This window comes from Amphiprion ocellaris, chromosome 8 (assembly GCF_022539595.1).
Source record: "Amphiprion ocellaris isolate individual 3 ecotype Okinawa chromosome 8, ASM2253959v1, whole genome shotgun sequence".
Taxonomy (NCBI): Eukaryota; Metazoa; Chordata; class Actinopteri; family Pomacentridae; genus Amphiprion; species Amphiprion ocellaris.
In genome coordinates, this window is record NC_072773.1 from 36,691,093 (window position 1) to 36,709,474 (window position 18,382).

The 18,382-nt window shown below is 39.8% G+C and overlaps 2 protein-coding genes across 2 annotated transcripts; both read left to right on the top strand.

The window, feature by feature from the left end:
- The first annotated feature begins 1,419 nt into the window (after positions 1-1,419).
- On the top strand, positions 1,420-4,945 carry LOC111564461 (vesicular inhibitory amino acid transporter-like). Its single transcript, XM_023264042.3, has 2 exons — positions 1,420-2,260; positions 2,990-4,945. Exons 1-2 carry the CDS (start codon positions 1,880-1,882, stop codon positions 4,175-4,177), a joined length of 1,569 nt encoding a protein of 522 aa, XP_023119810.1. The 5' UTR covers positions 1,420-1,879; the 3' UTR covers positions 4,178-4,945.
- A 1,447-nt stretch (positions 4,946-6,392) lies between these two features.
- On the top strand, positions 6,393-18,174 carry bpifcl (BPI fold containing family C, like). Its single transcript, XM_023264039.3, has 16 exons — positions 6,393-6,542; positions 6,653-6,772; positions 7,064-7,175; positions 7,318-7,449; positions 8,971-9,126; positions 11,813-11,876; positions 11,993-12,053; positions 13,202-13,293; positions 14,304-14,480; positions 14,591-14,650; positions 15,827-15,994; positions 16,587-16,654; positions 16,740-16,782; positions 16,855-16,918; positions 17,188-17,264; positions 17,600-18,174. Exons 2-16 carry the CDS (start codon positions 6,673-6,675, stop codon positions 17,654-17,656), a joined length of 1,431 nt encoding a protein of 476 aa, XP_023119807.1. The 5' UTR covers positions 6,393-6,542; positions 6,653-6,672; the 3' UTR covers positions 17,657-18,174.
- Positions 18,175-18,382: the final 208 nt, after the last annotated feature.

Genomic DNA, 18,382 nt, shown 5'->3' on the forward strand with positions numbered 1-18,382 from the left:
GAACGGTGCGTAAAATCGGCGCATTTGCTGCCGTGTTTGCGGTAAAAGGAGCGGTCCGCGGTGCTGTCGGGACTCTCCAGCTGCAGGATGCTCATCACATGAGCAACGAGTTGCATCACTCCGCAGCCTGCTCATCTGGAATCCAGATGTTAAATGAGCTAAAGATCTGTGCATGCGTGAGGAATCCAGACAAGCAGGTGCCATTCAGTTAAATTCTGCAGATTTCGTATCGAAATATTTTGACTTTTGCTTTTGAAAACGTGCAGAAAGAAAAACAAAAAGCGTTAATTTGTGCGTAATTTGATAAGATAAGATAAGATAGATAAGATAAAGTTCTTTATTTCTCCCCACTCCAGGGGAAATTTACATTGTTACAGCAGCTTATGTAACAGTAGACATAGTGATAAGAATAAAATAATAATAGAACAATAGTAATAATATTTACAATATATACAAGGGTGACAGATGAGGGTAAAGTGGCTTAACAGAAAAAATAAAAATAAAGTTTAAAAGTGCAGAGATGTGCAGTGCAAGAATGTCAGTGCAGAAACATTTTCCTTTATTCTTATTTAATATTAACCAAAGCGTGGAACAAAAGGCCTTTTTGGATTTATAGGAACATAAAAACAGTTTTTATCCCAGAGATGTCCACACAAAGACTCACTATGCGCAGTGAAGAGCTGAGTCTGGACTGGACTGCACTAATTCTGTTTACATATTTATATCTTTTGAGGATTTTTTTATTTTATTTCTGTATAGTGGGCCTTTTTTCCTGTATCTTTTATCTCTAGCTGGGAGTCACCAAACGAAATTTCTCTGCGTGGCAACACAAAAACAATAAAGATTCTTGACTGCACGAGATGTGTTCTTTATTCCACACATTTTAGATTAATTTAAAATACAGCTGAGGCCTTCAGGAAAACCAGATATTTATCGTAGAACGAAATTATCTTTGCTGCATTTGTTATGGCGTTTAATTTAAACAAAAGATGCAGATTGCAGGTAGATTTTTTTAAATGTAAGGTTTATTTCAAAATATTTGGGAGTTTTTTGTCACATGCTCGTACAGTATAATATGCAAATTGATTGTTGCACACAAAAAACATTTTAAAATGGAGAAAAATCAGAAATAATGAGCAGATTGTGGCGCACTGTGCCGGAGTGTGTGCGTGCATCTAAACGTGTGTTGTATAGATATTTCTGTTGTGTTTTGTGGTTCTGTTTTCGCGGATTTCTGCTGCTGTTTGTTGATTTTTGGTGTCAGTCGACCTGTTGGAATGAAAGCAGGTGAAACGTTTGGTCTTTCCATTCATGCATGATGTCAGCTCCGTGATCGGTGTACCGGTAAACCCCCGTTCAGTCAGCCCCTCTCTCTCTCTCTGCCACCCGTGACAGTTGTACCGTGCGCGTCACACTGGCACTCTCTGCGGACACGTGCACGCCCCTCTCTCTCTCTCTCTCTGTGGGTGCTGCGGAGATTCCTGCGCTGTCACAAGAAAAGAAGAGCGCAAACTGCTGATGATTGCGTGGAAAAAAATAAACAGGAAAAAAAAAAGCAAAACGGCGCCTCTTAACGACAAACGAGGACATCTTATTTTCTCCTCCTTTGACACAGACGCCAGAGAGGGTTTTATTTTTTATTCCTCCTCCAGTAATATGGATGAGCAAGCCAAGAGAAGCGGCTGAGGATTTGTGTTGGATCTGACGGTTATTCAGCCGTTAGGAGGCTGCTTCAGCTGCACGAAGAGGCACCAGGCATGGTTTTACTGTAGCAGGTAAAGAAAGGACAGCAACAGAAAATCCTCCCGCATGCATCTGCAGCTGCGCCTTTTTACGCGCTAATATCTTTTTTCAGCCGAAGAACGAATTTCTTTTAAAGATGGCTCATCTGATCCGACACAAGCTCACCAACAAGCTGACCAACGCGGCCCACACGGTGTCCAACAAATCCCAGGCCAAGGTCAGCGGGGTGTTCGCCCGGCTGGGCTTCCAGGCCGCCACGGATGAGGAGGGTTTGGGCTTCGCCGAATGCGACGACTTGGATTATGACTACAGGCAAGGGATGCAGATGGATGTCCTTCAAGGAGAGGAGGAAGGGGGACCCATGGACGGAGAGGGGGACCTGGAGGGGGACAGCCACTACCAGAGGGACGGAACCGGCCCGAGGCCTTCATCCCTGAAGACCGGAGGCTCCCTGGATGAGGACAAACCGAAAATCACGTCATGGGAAGCTGGCTGGAACGTCACCAACGCCATCCAGGTAATGCTGCTCTGCTGCATGAGGCCTCTAAAGTCACCTTGAAGGTTTTCACGTTTCAACACGTTAAATGTTCATCCAGAGAGGTTGACTATGATCCCACAGCAGCTCCTGTTTAATGTTGTCGAATACAATTAAACTCAGATTTGAAAAGCTGCTGAATTTGATCTTAATTAAATGCATGCTGGGATTTCACGGTGTGTGGGTGAATGTGCAGCAGTGATGGGCCTCAGGACTTATTTATTCCAATCTTTTTATCAGTGGAGCTGCAGGCAGGCCCTGGTCCCCTCAGATACCCCCGGGCTGCTTATCTCCTCTCCATCACATAAATTCAAATTTCGTTTCTAAATGTCTTAATTCGATCACAGAGCAGAATATTTTTAAACGGAGGGAGAAAATCACCGTGACGTGAATCTGCTGCATTTTTGTTTTTATAATAATAATAATAATCATAACAATAATAATAGATTGCATTTGAAGGCGTCATACAAAGAAACATTTCTAGAAATACACACAGCAGACAGATGCAGTTTAGAACACACGTGTTTTTAGCTGTGATGTGAAATGGAGGATTGAGTCCATTTAACGGTGAAACTGTGATCTGCTGCTGTTCTTATGTAAGCTGCGGCTCTCTGGGCTCTGTGTTCTTGTTCTTGCTGCCGGGATGGATGCTCGGCCTGTCACTGCGATCTGGGCCTCGTCCATTACCACTCACCGCCTCTCTGTCCGCAGGGCATGTTCGTCCTCGGCCTGCCGTACGCCATCCTCCACGGAGGCTACCTCGGCCTCTTCCTCATCATCTTCGCCGCCGTGGTGTGCTGCTACACCGGCAAGATCCTCATCGCGTGTCTGTACGAGGAGAACGAGGACGGCATCAAAGTGCGCGTCAGGGACTCGTACGTGGACATCGCCAACGCCTGCTGCGCGCCGCGCTTCCCCGCGCTGGGCGGTCACGTCGTGAACGTGGCTCAGATCATCGAGCTGGTGATGACGTGCATCTTGTACGTGGTGGTGAGCGGGAACCTGATGTACAACAGCTTCCCGGGCTTCCCGGTGTCCCAGAAGGCCTGGTCCGTGGTGGCCACCGCCGCGCTGCTGCCGTGCGCGTTCCTGAAGAACCTCAAGGCCGTGTCCAAGTTCAGCCTGCTGTGCACGCTGGCGCACTTCGTCATCAACGTCCTCGTCATCGCCTACTGCCTGTCCAGGGCGCGCGAGTGGGCGTGGGAGAAGGTGAAGTTCTACATCGACGTGAAGAAGTTCCCCATCTCCATCGGCATCATCGTGTTCAGCTACACCTCCCAGATCTTCCTGCCCTCCCTGGAGGGCAACATGCAGAAGCCCAGCGAGTTCCACTGCATGATGGACTGGACGCACATCGCGGCCTGCGTCCTCAAAGGCCTCTTCGCCCTGGTGGCCTACTTGACGTGGGCCGACGCCACCAAAGAGGTCATCACGGACAACCTGCCCTCCACCATCCGGGCCGTGGTGAACCTCTTCCTGGTGGCCAAGGCGCTGCTGTCCTACCCGCTGCCCTTCTTCGCTGCGGTCGAGGTTCTGGAGAAGTCCCTGTTCCAGGACGGCGGCAGGGCCCTCTTTCCTGACTGCTACGGCCCCGGTGGCCAGCTGAAGTCCTGGGGCCTGGGCCTCCGAGTGGGCCTGGTGGTCTTCACCCTGCTCATGGCCGTGTTCGTGCCCCACTTCGCCCTCCTCATGGGTCTGACCGGGAGCCTGACCGGCGCCGGGCTGTGCTTCCTCCTGCCGAGCCTCTTCCACCTGAAGCTGCAGTGGAGGAACCTGCTGTGGCACCACGTCTTCTTCGACGTTGCCATTTTTGTTATTGGAGGCATTTGCGCCATTTCTGGCTTCATTCACTCGATCGAGGGGCTCATAGAGGCCTTCAGGTACAATATCCACGACTGAGATGACTTTTACTGTCAAAAAAAATAATGATAAATAAAATGCCGGCCAGTGTGGTGTCGTGACGCCAAACATCACACTGACCACCTGAGGAGGATTATTTGTGTGAAATGTACATCTTTTTATTTTGCCTTCGTGATAATGTGCAATAATAAACTCTACAGTCATAGTGTAAAGTAGTCTACTCATTCCACAAAACGTGTTTTATTAACTGGACACAGGAACACAACCTCTGCATGACAGGAGGGGGTTGAAGATCCTGTCCAGAATCCACGCAGAGATGGAATTAACCGTGAGTGTGTCCATGTTTATAACTGGGGAATGAAATATGTGCAGAAACAATGGAGTGTGAATATGTTCTTACTGGTTTTTGAGCTGCTAGATATCATTAAGAGAAATTAAAAGGCACCCATCAGATCAGATGTCGCTCTATAAACCATGGATAACTTCTGTGTAGTGGTTCAGACAAAATGATCTTTTCTTTCTGTGGGTTTCGTGGTTCTTTTTCTCTCCATTCTCCTGCCTATAGTAGTCCTTGTTGGCTCGTTTGTTTTCTTGGTGTTTCCAGTGTCGCTCTGGATGAAGTGAATTCAAGTGCAAGCAAGTGGGTCCTAACTGTGTTCTATGGAGAAAAAAAAACGTGTGTCTGCTAATATTCTGTTCCTATTGAACTTGTTAATTGTGATTTAATGGAACATAATCATGGTGTGTGAGACAAAGAGTATTTGTTGAATTAAGAGAAAAATAAATCTAATATTTTATGGCTGGTGATTCTAATGTTTCCTTACTTGACTGAATGCAGCCAGAGAAGAAGAACTTTCTCTTTCGTTCACGCTGTTCTGGACTCTGAGTTTCCCTTAAAAGTGTGACCTGAGGTTCCTCTTTTGACTGTGTGCACATTGAAAGAGGATGCATTTTTCCACTTTAAATAGCTCTGAAAATGTGGCCCTAGTGATAAGACTGTTCAGCTCAGTTTAGATCTCACACCTCTGCCCTCCTCACATGTCAAAGCTCAACACAAACACACAGTTCTCACTTCTTTTTCATAAATCAGTCAGTCGTGGCTCGCATTTTATTCCAAGAATGAGGATGTCGGTACATTAACTTCTTTATTTTGCATACCGGCTTCAGTCAACCTTCAACATGATTTATTACGGCTCCTATCAAATGTGAACATTTCTGTCATTTTTATTGGATTTAGGCGAGTTTGCAGCAATTATTTACACTACTGTTCAGAAGTTTGGTGTCACCCAGACAATTTCACACTTTTATTCATGTGCTAATATAACTGCACAATGGTTTTCTAATCATCAATGAGCCTTTCAACACCATTAGCTAACACAATGTAGCATTAGAACACAGGAGTGATGGTTGCTGGAAATGTTCCTCTGTACCCCTATGGAGATATTCCATTAAAAATCAGCTGTTTCCAGCTACAATAGTCATTTACCACATTAACAATGTCTACACTGGATTTATCATTCATTTAATGCTATCTTCATTGGAAAAAAACTGCTTTTCTTTCAACAATAAGGACATTTCTAAGTGACCCCAAACCTTTGAACACTAGTTTATGGTCAACAATCAAACTACCCCGAGTTATAAATTGTCTTTTTCACTGCAGTCAAAGATATTTTTGTCCGAATATGTTCAGATAAATGAGTTAATCAGCAAATTTTATGAAGTAACCTCACCTTGAATTTAACTTTATATCAACTAATGCAGAAATGTGTGCTTAAATTAGTCACAGTTTTGGGCATTGTTTTGTTTTTCTATCATTTTGGACAAATTTTAAATCATTCTGGACAATTTTCATCTCATTTCAAAGTATTTTTGGTTAAAAATTTGTCATTTTGCAAAGTTTTTGAGTCACTGTGGACATTTTGTGTCATTCTGAATGAATCTAAAAAGTGATGTTGGCTCAACACACAAAAAAATGTAATTATTCTTTAATTATTTTAAATTATGACAACTTTAATGAAAATACACCACTGTTCAAAAGTTTAGAGTCACCCAGACAGTCTAGACTGGATTTATGATTCATTTAATGTTACCTTCATTGAAAAAAATGGGGGTTTTCTTTCAAAAATAAGGACATTTCTAAGTGACCCCTAACTTTTGATCAGTGCTTAAGATCAACAAACTACTTTAATTTCCACAGATAAATAAAATCAAAAGCTTGCTTCCTGTTCCTCAAAGAGCCACAGAACAATGCAGTCTATCCTGTCAGATGTCAGTTTCACTTCTCAGTGATACAGAAACTAAACGCCTCAGCAGACAAACGACAGCGAGGAGCCGTGACAAGAAGACGTGTAGAGCCAGCTTCAGGAGCTGCTTTTCAACTCGGCAAAGTCACCCTGAAGTTCAGGTATGAAACATGACTCCACTAGACAGGTGTGTAGAGAACGACATGCTGTACTAAACTGTAGATGTCTCAGGAGTTCTTTAGTTCACGTTCATGCGTTGTGTTCGGTGCAGTGGAGCTGCTGTTTGGCATCATGCTTCCAGCTGTGATAGCGCTGCTCATGCTGCTGTCCTGCACATCTGGACAAAAACCTGCCATACAAGTCATCCTGACCAACAAAGGACTGCAGTATGGTGAGTCAGTGAGCACAAATCTCTGTGCAGCTTCCAGCAAAACACAGCTGAAACAAGTACTTTTGAGCAAACGCCCAAAGTTGAGCAAACGGCAGACAGCCTAAATCAGAGCCTTTATTGATTAAACAGGCAGTTTGTTTGCACTTTGAAGGGAAGAATTCAGCTCCAGCTCCCCTTTTCTAGCGTGTTAATAAGTTACTTTGCAGGCCGCTCGAGATTTTTCATAAATGCTCAGTAAATTAAATAAGTTTCATTCAAACAAAACTGAAACTTTCCTGCTGTTTTTCTCAGGAAAGCACACAGGAACAGGACTGGTCCAGGAGAAGCTGGAGAACATCACCCTCCCTGACATCAGCGGCGAGATCAACATCAAAATAGGCAAAGTTCACTACACGCTATCAGGGTAGGATTGGGTTTGATTTCCCTGAATATAAAGGTGTTTTTTTCAAGTTCAGGGTTAAATGTTCACAACCATAAACCACAGGGGGAATCATGTCAGTCCAGTCAGCAGTATTCATCTGATCTTTGCTCTTCTTGTGTTTCAGCATTGCAGTGAAACAGTGCGACCTTCCTGAGCCTTCCGTTCAGTTCTTTCAGGACGCTACAGGATTTAAAACGTCCTCCTCGGGTCTGAATGTTGCTCTAGCAGGAGAGTGGAGGACACGCTTTGGAGCAATGTGAGTTTCACCTCGATGATGAGGCCAGTAAATCCAGTTAGGTTTCAGAGAGATGTTTATCACATCTCTAGGGCGTGATTCCTTCTAAGTTTTGCAATTTGAATGCCTACGCTTACAGACATAATGAGGAAGTGTTCAAAGTGTTTCATTTCATGATCAACATAGATTTGGGAAGTTCTGCAATCTGCACTTCAGTTGTTTTAACATTAAAGTGTGGAGACTTAAAGAATAAAGTGGTGTGATGGTGGTTAGGAGTTACAGAGCGAGATATGAAGCCTTTTACTGTAAACAAGTTGAAATGTGAACACTGATTAAACTACCTAAGCAATGAGAAAGGGAAGTAAGAAAGGAGAAAAACAGATTAGATTACGATGAGGATCAATTTGAAATAACTACTGTCTGTAATGTCTTAAACCAGAGGTGTCAAACTCATCTTAGTCCAGGTTCCACATCCAGTCCAGTCTGATCTCCAGTGACAAGTAAAATCACAGCATAATAACCTAGAAATAACCACAATTTCACATTACAATCACAGCTATCTGGAACTGAACAATATTGTATTTTACTTTATGATCAAAACGACAAAAGTCAGACAAAAACAAAAAAACCACCAAAAACAACACAAAATATTACAGAAACGAGACACAAAATGGCAAAACAAGAAAAAAATGACAAAGTATGAGAGAAACCACTGGAAACAAAACAAAAAAAGAGACAAAAAATTAGAAAATTTACAAAGCGACAAAAAAATGGGCAAACGACAAAAAGATGCACAAAGGAACGAATCAAGAAAACACAAAATGACAAAAATGAGACACAAAAGGACAAAAAAGCAAAAAAAGAGACTACAAATTCGACTAAAAGTTACAAAGTGACAAAAAATGAGCAAATGACAAAAATGAGACAAAAAAATTGTACAAATGACACACACAGGACAAAAAAAAGACAAAAGCGAGAAACAAAATGACAAAAAAATAGACAAACACAAGCGAGACAAAAAACACAAAACAAGAAAAAGATGTACAAAACAACAAGCAAAACATAAAATGACAAAAATAGGACAAAAAAATAAAAGTGAGACAAAAAGGAAACACAAAACAACAAAAACCAGAAACACAACGACAAAAATCAGACAACAAACAACAAAAACGAAACAAAATATTACAAAAATGAGACACAAAACGACAAAAGAACAATGAACAATCTAGTATTTTTCTTCATGATCCAAACAACTTGTCATGGTCTAGAAATTATTTTAAATTTATAGTTTTACTAATTTACAACCTGCAGTTAATGTCTTCTGTGGAATTTTTACACTTTGAGGGCCGGATTGGACCCTCTGGAGGACCACTTTTGGCCCACAGGCCTCATGTTGGACACCCCTGTCTTGAACAGTTAGCTGAGTTGTTTTATTCCAGTGGTTTCTATGAGTTCATACATGTGTTCCAGTGACTTCAGAAGCAGATGTTGTCTGAATAAATGCTGCCTACCACTAACTGTGTCTGTGCTGTGTATTCCCAGACACGATGGAGGATCCTTCGATATGGTGATGTTTGGTGTGGATGTGACGTCTGTGGTGGAGCTAGGGAAAGCTCCTGACGGCCATCTGTCCATCACCAGCATCAGCTGCGATGCTCTGGTTGGAGATGTGAACATACACTTCCATGGTGGAGCCAGGTACAGTAGGAAAGAGATATACACTACTGTTCTACAGGTTGGGCTCATCCAGACAATTCCATGTTTTCCATGAAAACTCCCACTTTTATTCATGTGCCAGCATAACTGCACAAGGGTTTTCTAATCATGATTCAATAATTGTCCAAAATGACTCAAAACTGGTTGATTACCTTGAAATCGGCCTAAACTGACTTTGAAATGGTCCAAAATCGCTTCAAATTTGTCCACAATGACTCAGTGTCTGTCTAAAATGATAACTTATTTGAAACATCTCAAAAATGGTCCAAAAGAAGTTAAAACCTGTCCAGGTTGTCTAAAATAACTCCAATGCTGTCCTAAAGGATTCAACTACAACATCTCCAAACTGTCTCAAAAATGGTCTAAAATGGCTCCAAAATCATCCACAATGACTCATAATTTGTCCCAAATAAATCAAAACTTGTGTACATTGATGAAGAACTCATCCAAAATGCCAAAAACCGTTTAGATGGATGGATGGATGGATGGATGGATGGATGGATGGATAGATGGATAGATGGATAGATGGATAGATAGATAGATAGATAGATAGATAGATAGATAGATAGATAGATCTCAGTGCTACATGGCTACCTCCATGTACCCTGGGGAAGACCCACAAAGGAAGGCTAATAAAAAGATAGCTGACCTGCTGGAAGATGTTCGCCGTCTCTCCGCTGAGCTGAGGGACAAAGACGCTCTGCTGGCCAGGACTATGGAGGTGACCCACCAGCAGTCCATGAGGATTGCCTCTCTCTCTGCGGCCTTCCAGGACACGGCACCCTGGGATCCCTCCTGTCCACGGCCGTCATCCTGCTCTACACCCAGCCACCAGTTCATGGACAGAGGTAGTGATCCGGAGCAGGCAGGAGACCCACTCAGATCCGTCTCGCCTCCACTCTCCCTCTGGAACCGCTTTATGGCTCTGTCGCAGACTGATGAAAGGCCAGCTGGTGGTGAAAGCCTGAGCTTAGCTCCTGCGGTTTCCTCCGCGCCTTCCTGCTCCATCGGCCTGGTGGATCCCCCTCCGCTGCTGGACACCGAGACAGCCGTGCATTCCGCTGGATCGGCGTCCCCTCCGGTTGCGGTCGCGGATCAGCAGCTGTCATCCCGGGCCTCGACCTCTGCTTCACGCCGGAGGCTCCTAGAGGCTGTGAGGAGGCGTTCTGGGAGCCTCCGCTGCCCTGGCACGATCCTGGATCCTCGTCCCGGAGATGAGGCTTGGCACAAACAACACGGCCCGGCGACAATCTGAGCTGACTAAACAGGATTTTATGGACCTCTTCAGCCTTCTGAAAAGCTGTGGGAAGTCGGTGTTCATCAGCGGGCCCATACCGACTCTGTCCCGCGGTGCCGAGCGCTTCTCCAGACTGCTCAGTTTGAGCACCTGGCCCCAGCACACCTGATAACATTCTCCATGTGATTCAATCAACACCAGCTGACTGACTGCCCATAAGCCACGCCCACTCACCACTCACCTCACACACCTCCCCTCCGCCCACAGGAACGCCGGACAACATCACTCACAACATCCCAACTGCTGTTTTTAACAGATCAAACAAAACCCGGACTGTTTTCAGACCAAGAACTCTGTTTCCATTGAAACGCCAGGAGGAGCGCGCGTTTGGCACGAGCTGAACGTGCGCTCTCTTTTAAACAAAACTTACCAACGACCTGATTTTATAGTCTTCTCCTGACAGAGACATGGCTTGGCACTGATGCATCTGCTGTTCTCACCGAGGCTTCCCCACCGAATTTTAACTTTTTATTCTCCACCAGACAGGGTAGAAGAGGAGGCGGTTACCAGTTAACAGTTACTCATCATTTGAGCATCATGCCTTTGTTTTTAGCAGCACTCAGACTCTCTGTTTAACAGTATACAGACCACCCCATCACGCCAGCCTTTTTATCAGTGAATTTTCAGAACTTTTATCAATCATTCACAACAAATACAACAGAGTTTTAATAACTGGTGATTTTAATCTACACATCGATAACACCTCGGACCTCGGAGCATCAATTCACATCTGTGATGTATTCTCACATGAATAAGAACAGGGGCCACTAGCACGAGCACAAACGTCAAGTCCAGGCAAAATCAGCACCACGGACAGCGTCTCCTTCACCTACTGCAGCAACATACAGTGTGTGTGTGTGTGTGTGTGTGTGTGTGTGTGTGTGTGTGTGTGTGTGCTTGTGCAGTTGTGTGCATATATGTATATATGGATTGAGGGAGGGATGTGTTTTCTTGTTTTGAATGGTTTTAAATGTTGTAAAGCACTTTGTGTTGCATTTTTTGTATGAAAAGTGCTCTATCAATAAAGTTTGATTGATTGATTGACAGACGGACGGATAGACGGATGGACAGATGGACAGATAGATAGATGTAGTGTTCAGTGTCTTATTTCATTTTGTTCAGGGCAGTTACTGCAGTGGGAATAAAGGATTTTTTTAACAGATGTTTCCAGCTACAATAGTCATTTACCACATTAACAATGTCTACACTGGATTTATCATTCATGTAATGGTATCTTCATTGAAACAAAATACTTTTCTTTCAAAAATACTTTAAAAAAGTGACCACAAACTTTTAAACGATGGTGTAAATACAAAGTAAAATCAACTGATGTGAAAATATAAACTCTGCATTTTAATTTTTTGTCCACAGTTTCATCTTCCAGCCTTTCGTGCACTATTTCAAGGGTAGAATCAGGAATGAAATCGAGTCCGGAGTGAGTGTTTCCTCACATCTCTGACATGTATCAGCAGTAGGATCATCAGATGATGCTCAAGTCAAACATACTGTGAAGATGTTCAGTGGCACAACGTTGTTTTCTTTGCTCTCCAGATCTGCTCTGCTGTGCACGGATCTGTGGACAAACTGGAGCGCCACCTGCAGGCCATGAACGGTACTGCTGTCACTGTATTAACGAGATTAATGAAATGGCTAAAAATAAATGAATAATGCCAATAAAAGTAAATGACCTTCTAAGAACATTCTGCAGAATTCTAGTAAATTCTCTTTTAGTTCCCAGAATGTTCATCTAGAAACGCTTTCTGATCGCATAGTGAGACCATTTATTCCCTAATAATACCAAAATGTTTTGAAATATGTCAGCAACATCCCCAGAATATGCAGATATAATGTTCCACCTGTGTTAACCCTCGTGTGGTTCAAAATTGATCCGTTTTAAAGTTTAGAAATGTGGAGAAAAAATATATTTTCACAGTGAAACTTCTGATGTCCACATTTTCAACATTTTGGGAAATTTTTGAACATTTTTTGGTGGAAAAAAGAAATGCGAAAAAAATGTTTCTGAAGAACATTCACAAAAAAATCAACCAAAATCCAGTGATTTTCGCTGGATTTTGGTTGATTTTTTTGTGAATGTTCTTAAAGACAATATTAGAAGTTTTACTGATATATATGGAATCACTTTAGATATTTTTAGGATTTTTTGGAAGATTTTTACTCATTTTTTGAAAATATTTACAAGAATTTTCTTGCCAAATTTGGGAGATTTAAAAAAAAAAAAAAACTTTTAAAGGAATCTTTTAAGGAATTACTGGAATTTTCTTTCTGAAGATTTTGCAAATTTTCATAAATTTGGGGAATTTTTTTGGTGAATTTTGGGATTTATTTCAGACAAGGAAACAATATTTTTTGGTGCCTGTAAATGAGGACAGCAGGAGGGTTAATATAAAAAAACAACCCAATAAAACGTTCCATCATCTGAGGCCTCGATAAGATCTTTAAAACGTTAATTTAGTGTTGGCTGAGAACGTTCTTCCTTTGCTAAAGTTGAACAAAATCTGTAGCCCTACGTCCTCCAAGAATTCTGTGCAGCTAAAACATAACTTTTAATTTTTAATATAATATGATTTCTTTTATTATAAGTCCTTAAAACATCCGTTGAACATTATATTAAATCTTTAAAACAGTATTTGAGCTTGTAGGTGTTGTAAGTAAAGCCCAAAAGTAATAATACAACTAATTAAAATGAATTTATGAGTGCATAATACATTTTTTGTATTAATTTATTTTTATTGTGTCCAGTTTCCTTTGATGTGAATGAAGTTCTGAGTCTTGACCTTCCTCTAACCGACATACCGCTCATCGATGCTTCAAGACTGAATCTAGGCCTTAAGGTGAGAACAAACACACACAACTGGGAGTTTTAATTCATTCATTTCAGATTATGAAAGCACCCTGACACTTACATACATATACCGAACTACGTACCTGTGTCTAAGTTGTACGCTACTGTCCAAAATGACTCAAAACTGGTTCAGACTACCTTGAAATTGGCCTGAACTGACGTTGAAATGGTCCAAAATGGCTTCAAATTTGTCCACAATGACTCACCGTTTGTCTAAAATGATAATCACTTGATTGAAACATCTCAAAAATGGTCCAAAAGAACTTAAAACCTGTCCAGGTTGTCTAAAATGACTGCAACGTTGTCTTAAAGGATTCAGTACTTGTCCAAAATGACGAAAACATCTCCAAATTGTCTCAAAAATGGCCTAAAATGGCTCCAGAATCATCCACAATGACTCATAATTTGTCCTAAATAACTCAAAACTTGTGTAAATTCATTTAAAACTCATCCAAAATGACAAAAAAACAATCCAAACTCACTAAAAAACAGGAAAAACATGTCAAATCTGACTCTAAACTGGTCCAAAATACCTTGAAACTTCTCCAAACTGACATAAAAATTGTCTATATACCATACTATAGTTCAACAGTCTAGAGTCATCCAGACAGTTTCATGTTTTCCATGAAAACTCCCACTTTTATCCATGTGCTAACATAACTGCACAAGGGTTTTCTAATCATCAATGAGCCTTTCAACACCATTAGCTAACACAATGTAGCATTAGAATACAGGAGTGATGGTAGCTGGAAATGTTCCTCTGTACCCCTATGGAGATATTCCATTAAAAATCAGCTGTTTCCAGCTAGAATTTTACCACATTAACAATGTCTACACTGGATTTATCATTCATTTAATGCTATCTGCATTGGAAAAAAATGCTTTTCTTTCAAAAACAAGGACATTTCTAAGTGACCCCAGACGTAGTACAGTGCTCCTATGATTTATTATGGCCGTTGGTGAAGCTGGAGTCCATCATATTGGCCTCTTTATTTAAAGGGAGAGTTCTACAGCATCAGATCTCATAAGGAGCCTCCGTTTAAGGCCCAGCCCTTCACCATGCCTGAGCAGCCGGACTACATGCTGGCAGTGGGTCTGTCTGACTTCACTCTGAACTCGGCTTCTTATGGATACTACTCAGACGGACTGCTGCAGATCGTCATCAACGACAGCATGGTGGGTAAAACACCACCAACAGTCCATCCAGTTTCACTTCTGATTCAGATTCCATAATTTTCTTTCTAAAACTCATTGTGTGACTAAAAACTGTTGTTTCCTTGATGCAGATTCCTTCGATTAGTCCGATACGCCTGAACACAACCTCCATGGGAGTCTTCATCCCTCAGGTAAGTGATTCTATATCTGGACTACATCTGGAAACACTGAGGAGTTGTGTTAATTCACAGGGTTTTATGTCACAGATTTTACATAAATAGACGCGATTAAGAACAAGCCAAGTATGGAATCACAGGAATGCCATAATAAAAAGATAAATCTGTTAAAAAAATAAAGAAATAAATGTGTAAATATAAAGAGGAATAAGTAAAAAAGATTAAAATTAAATAAATCTTTTTTCCTCATTTTTTAACAGATTTATTTTTTTATTTTTTTATTCCTCTCTATATGTACATTTATTTCCTTATTTTTTAAACATTTATTTTTTATTTATTTTATTTATTCCTCTTTATATTTACACATTTGTTTCCTTACTTTTTAACAGATTTATTTTTTCTTTTATTTATTTCTCTTTATATTTACACATTTACTTCCGTATTTTTTAACACATTTATTTTTTTATTTATTTTATTCCTTTTTATATTTGCATATTTATTTCCTTATTTTTTAACAGATTTATTTATTTATTCCTCTTTATATTTACAAATTTATTTCCTTATTTTTTAACAGATTTATTTTTTATTTATTCTTTTATTTATTCCTCTTTATATGTGCACATTTGCTTCCTTCTTCTTCTTTTTTTTTTAAATTTATATATTTATTTTATTTATTCCTCTTTATATTTACATTTATTTCCTTATTTTTTTTAAACAGATTTATCTTTTATTATGGCACTCCTGTGACTGCATGGTACAGGAACTCATCCTTAGAAATTATTGAATGGTGTTGTAGCTCACACTGCACATAGTTTTACACCTTAAACATCAATTAGATTTTTTTTTTCTGATTTGAGCTTGTCGACTATTAAAAATAAAAATTAAAGCATCTTTGTCCTTGCAAGAGTCAAAAAAATTATGATTAATGCATCTTTTATTTATTGGAAGGATTGATAAACAGACACCATTTGAATATGTACAGATAAGAGCCACAGAATTTATATTTCCTAGTCAATAATAATTTGTCTACATCAGTAGTTTTACATTTACAGCATTAGATCATTAAATGCTTCTCTACTTATGTACTGTGGCATTTATTTCAACTTCTGCAGTTTTCTTGACACTCTTTAAACTCTGTCCCATAAAATCTTCCAGAATTAAAAATTTTCCATTTTTTTTCCTTCTCTGCAGCTTCCTAAGAAATTTCCTGGTCTGCTGATGAGTCTGCAGGTTTACGCCAGAGAGGCTCCGATGTTTTCCTTCCAGCCTGGAGCTGCTAAACTCAGCTCTCAGGTCGATGTGAAGGCCTTTGCCATTGAGCCCAACGGCACCCAGGTCCCGCTGTTCAAACTCAGTGTGGTGAGTGGCTTTGGTATCTGGGCAAAAAGAAACACATTAATGTGACTTTCACTTTTTATTCCTTACCTGACTGTAATTTAAATATCTAAAATATTCCATTTGCACTCACATAAACCACAACTTCTATTCTGGACTGTTTCTGACAATTTGCAGACAGTGATCAGCCCAAAGATCATTAATGCTCCAAATTAACCCGGTAAAACCCACCCTGTAAAAATACAACATCAGCTTATTTTTTTATTTTATTTTCTATTATTTATATTTATGTATTAATATATTTATATTTAGATAGATTATATATATTTTTTGCTTTATTTATTGTTGCTATTTTTTTAAATATATATTTGGGTTTCTATATACATTTTTTTTGTTTTATTAATTTATTTTTTGCAATTTTCTCTCTCTCTCTCTCTCTCTCTCTCTCTCTCTCTCTCTATATATATATATATATATATATATATATATATATATATTTTTTTTTTTTTTTTTCTGCTTTTTTTTTCTATATTTGGGTTTCTATATACACTATTATTTGTTTTTTAAATTGTATTTACGACAGATTTTTATTTATTTATGATTTGTTTCCATCCAGGACTCTAAATTCAGCACCAAACTGTGGATCTCTGGTGGAAGTCTGAAGGGCTCCGTGACGATGGATAAGTGAGCATCATCGTGTGTTAACGTGCACAACTGAGCCACAGCTCTCAAACTACAGTTTAAAGAACGTTTTCCTGCTTTCTTTCAGCTTTACTGTGACTCTGGCAGCGTCTGAAGTGGGAGACTTTAAGGTAAATGCAGTAAAATAAACACACATCAGGTTTTCTGCTGGTCGTTTTTACAGCATGTTTGTGTGTTTGCAGACCGATGCTTTGGAACGCTCAGTGAGGATGGCGATTAAGGTGGTAGTTTTACCAAAAGTGAACAGTGAGTCTGAGTTACATCATTTAGTGTTTCCTTCATCCCTGTCTTCTGCTGCAGTCGTCACCCAGAGCTCTATTAAAACTAATATTTAACTGGAAAACAGCAATTAAATGTTTATATCCTTCAACTAGAACAAGCAGATCGATAGAAAACATATTTTATCTCAGATTATGAGCATAAATTGCATAAATACAGACTGATCCGACATATTGGAGCGTAGCTTAATGAAAACAGAGTTTAGATGTGCAGTGAAATGTACTTTTGTGTTTCAGACAAACTGGGTAAAGGTTGGATTTTACCCAGAATGAAACATGCCCAACTGGTCAATTCAGTTCTGAAGATGGAAGAGGTCAGTATCGATAAAATAACACGCTGTGATGTGACTGGAACTTTTAACACTGTAAGACCCAAATACAGGAAAAAATGAACCAAAATAAATTAAACTAAAATAATAATAATAATGATATTAATAATAATAATAATAATAATAATAATAATAATAACATATATATATATATATATATATATATATATATATATATATATATATATATATATATATATATATATAAAAAATAAAAATCACAGAAAATAATTTTAAAAATATGCTGATGTAGTTTTGCAGCAGTGGGTTTTACAGGGTTAATCAGGAGCATTCATTATATTTGTCTTAACTCCTAACAGGGATTTCTGGCCGTCTCTTCGGATGTCGAGGTTCTGCTCACAGACAGATTCAACTGACAGAACATGACAGATGGGAACTCTTCATCTCAGACTTTAAGCCTGAACTGAATGAGTCTGTTTCTGCTTTCACATGGAGAAGATAACAATATTTAATAATGACCATGAAGCCTCGCTACGCATGACATCATCAGTCCTCAGATCGTTTAATTCACACATCTACAACCTTTAATCATTCAGTCATTAAATCTACAGTTAGAGCTGATAAATGCTTATAATGTGAATATGCACTGCCGAAAATCTGTTGTTTTTCTTTGTAATAATGAATTAAATATTTTGCTGTCGCATTATTAATCATCAGGCCCGACTAAATAAAGGTTTAAAACTTTTCAAATTTTACACACATTTTCAATCAATACTGAAGAAACTTTATTTTTGAAATTCCTGACTTCTCTAGAAGAATCTGGCATTCCTGTTTTGTTCCATCTTGCTGCTGTTTGCTGATGTTTATTCTCCCACCAGGGAGCAGCAGGTTGAAAACAATATGTACATAAATAATGAATATTTACCCCAAACAATGTGTTGTTGCCTTCCTATCTTAGTGCTGCATTCACTGACCACCTTGAAGATACAGATAAACCATCAGTCCTTCAGTCTGTTGCACATACGAGGAGCATCGTTTTGCATTTCCTTTAGCAAATGAACAAACGGAAGAAAGGCTTGGAGCTCTTTCTGACACTAGATGATGTTAATTGTTACAGTGAATAAGATGAGGAGGATTTTAGT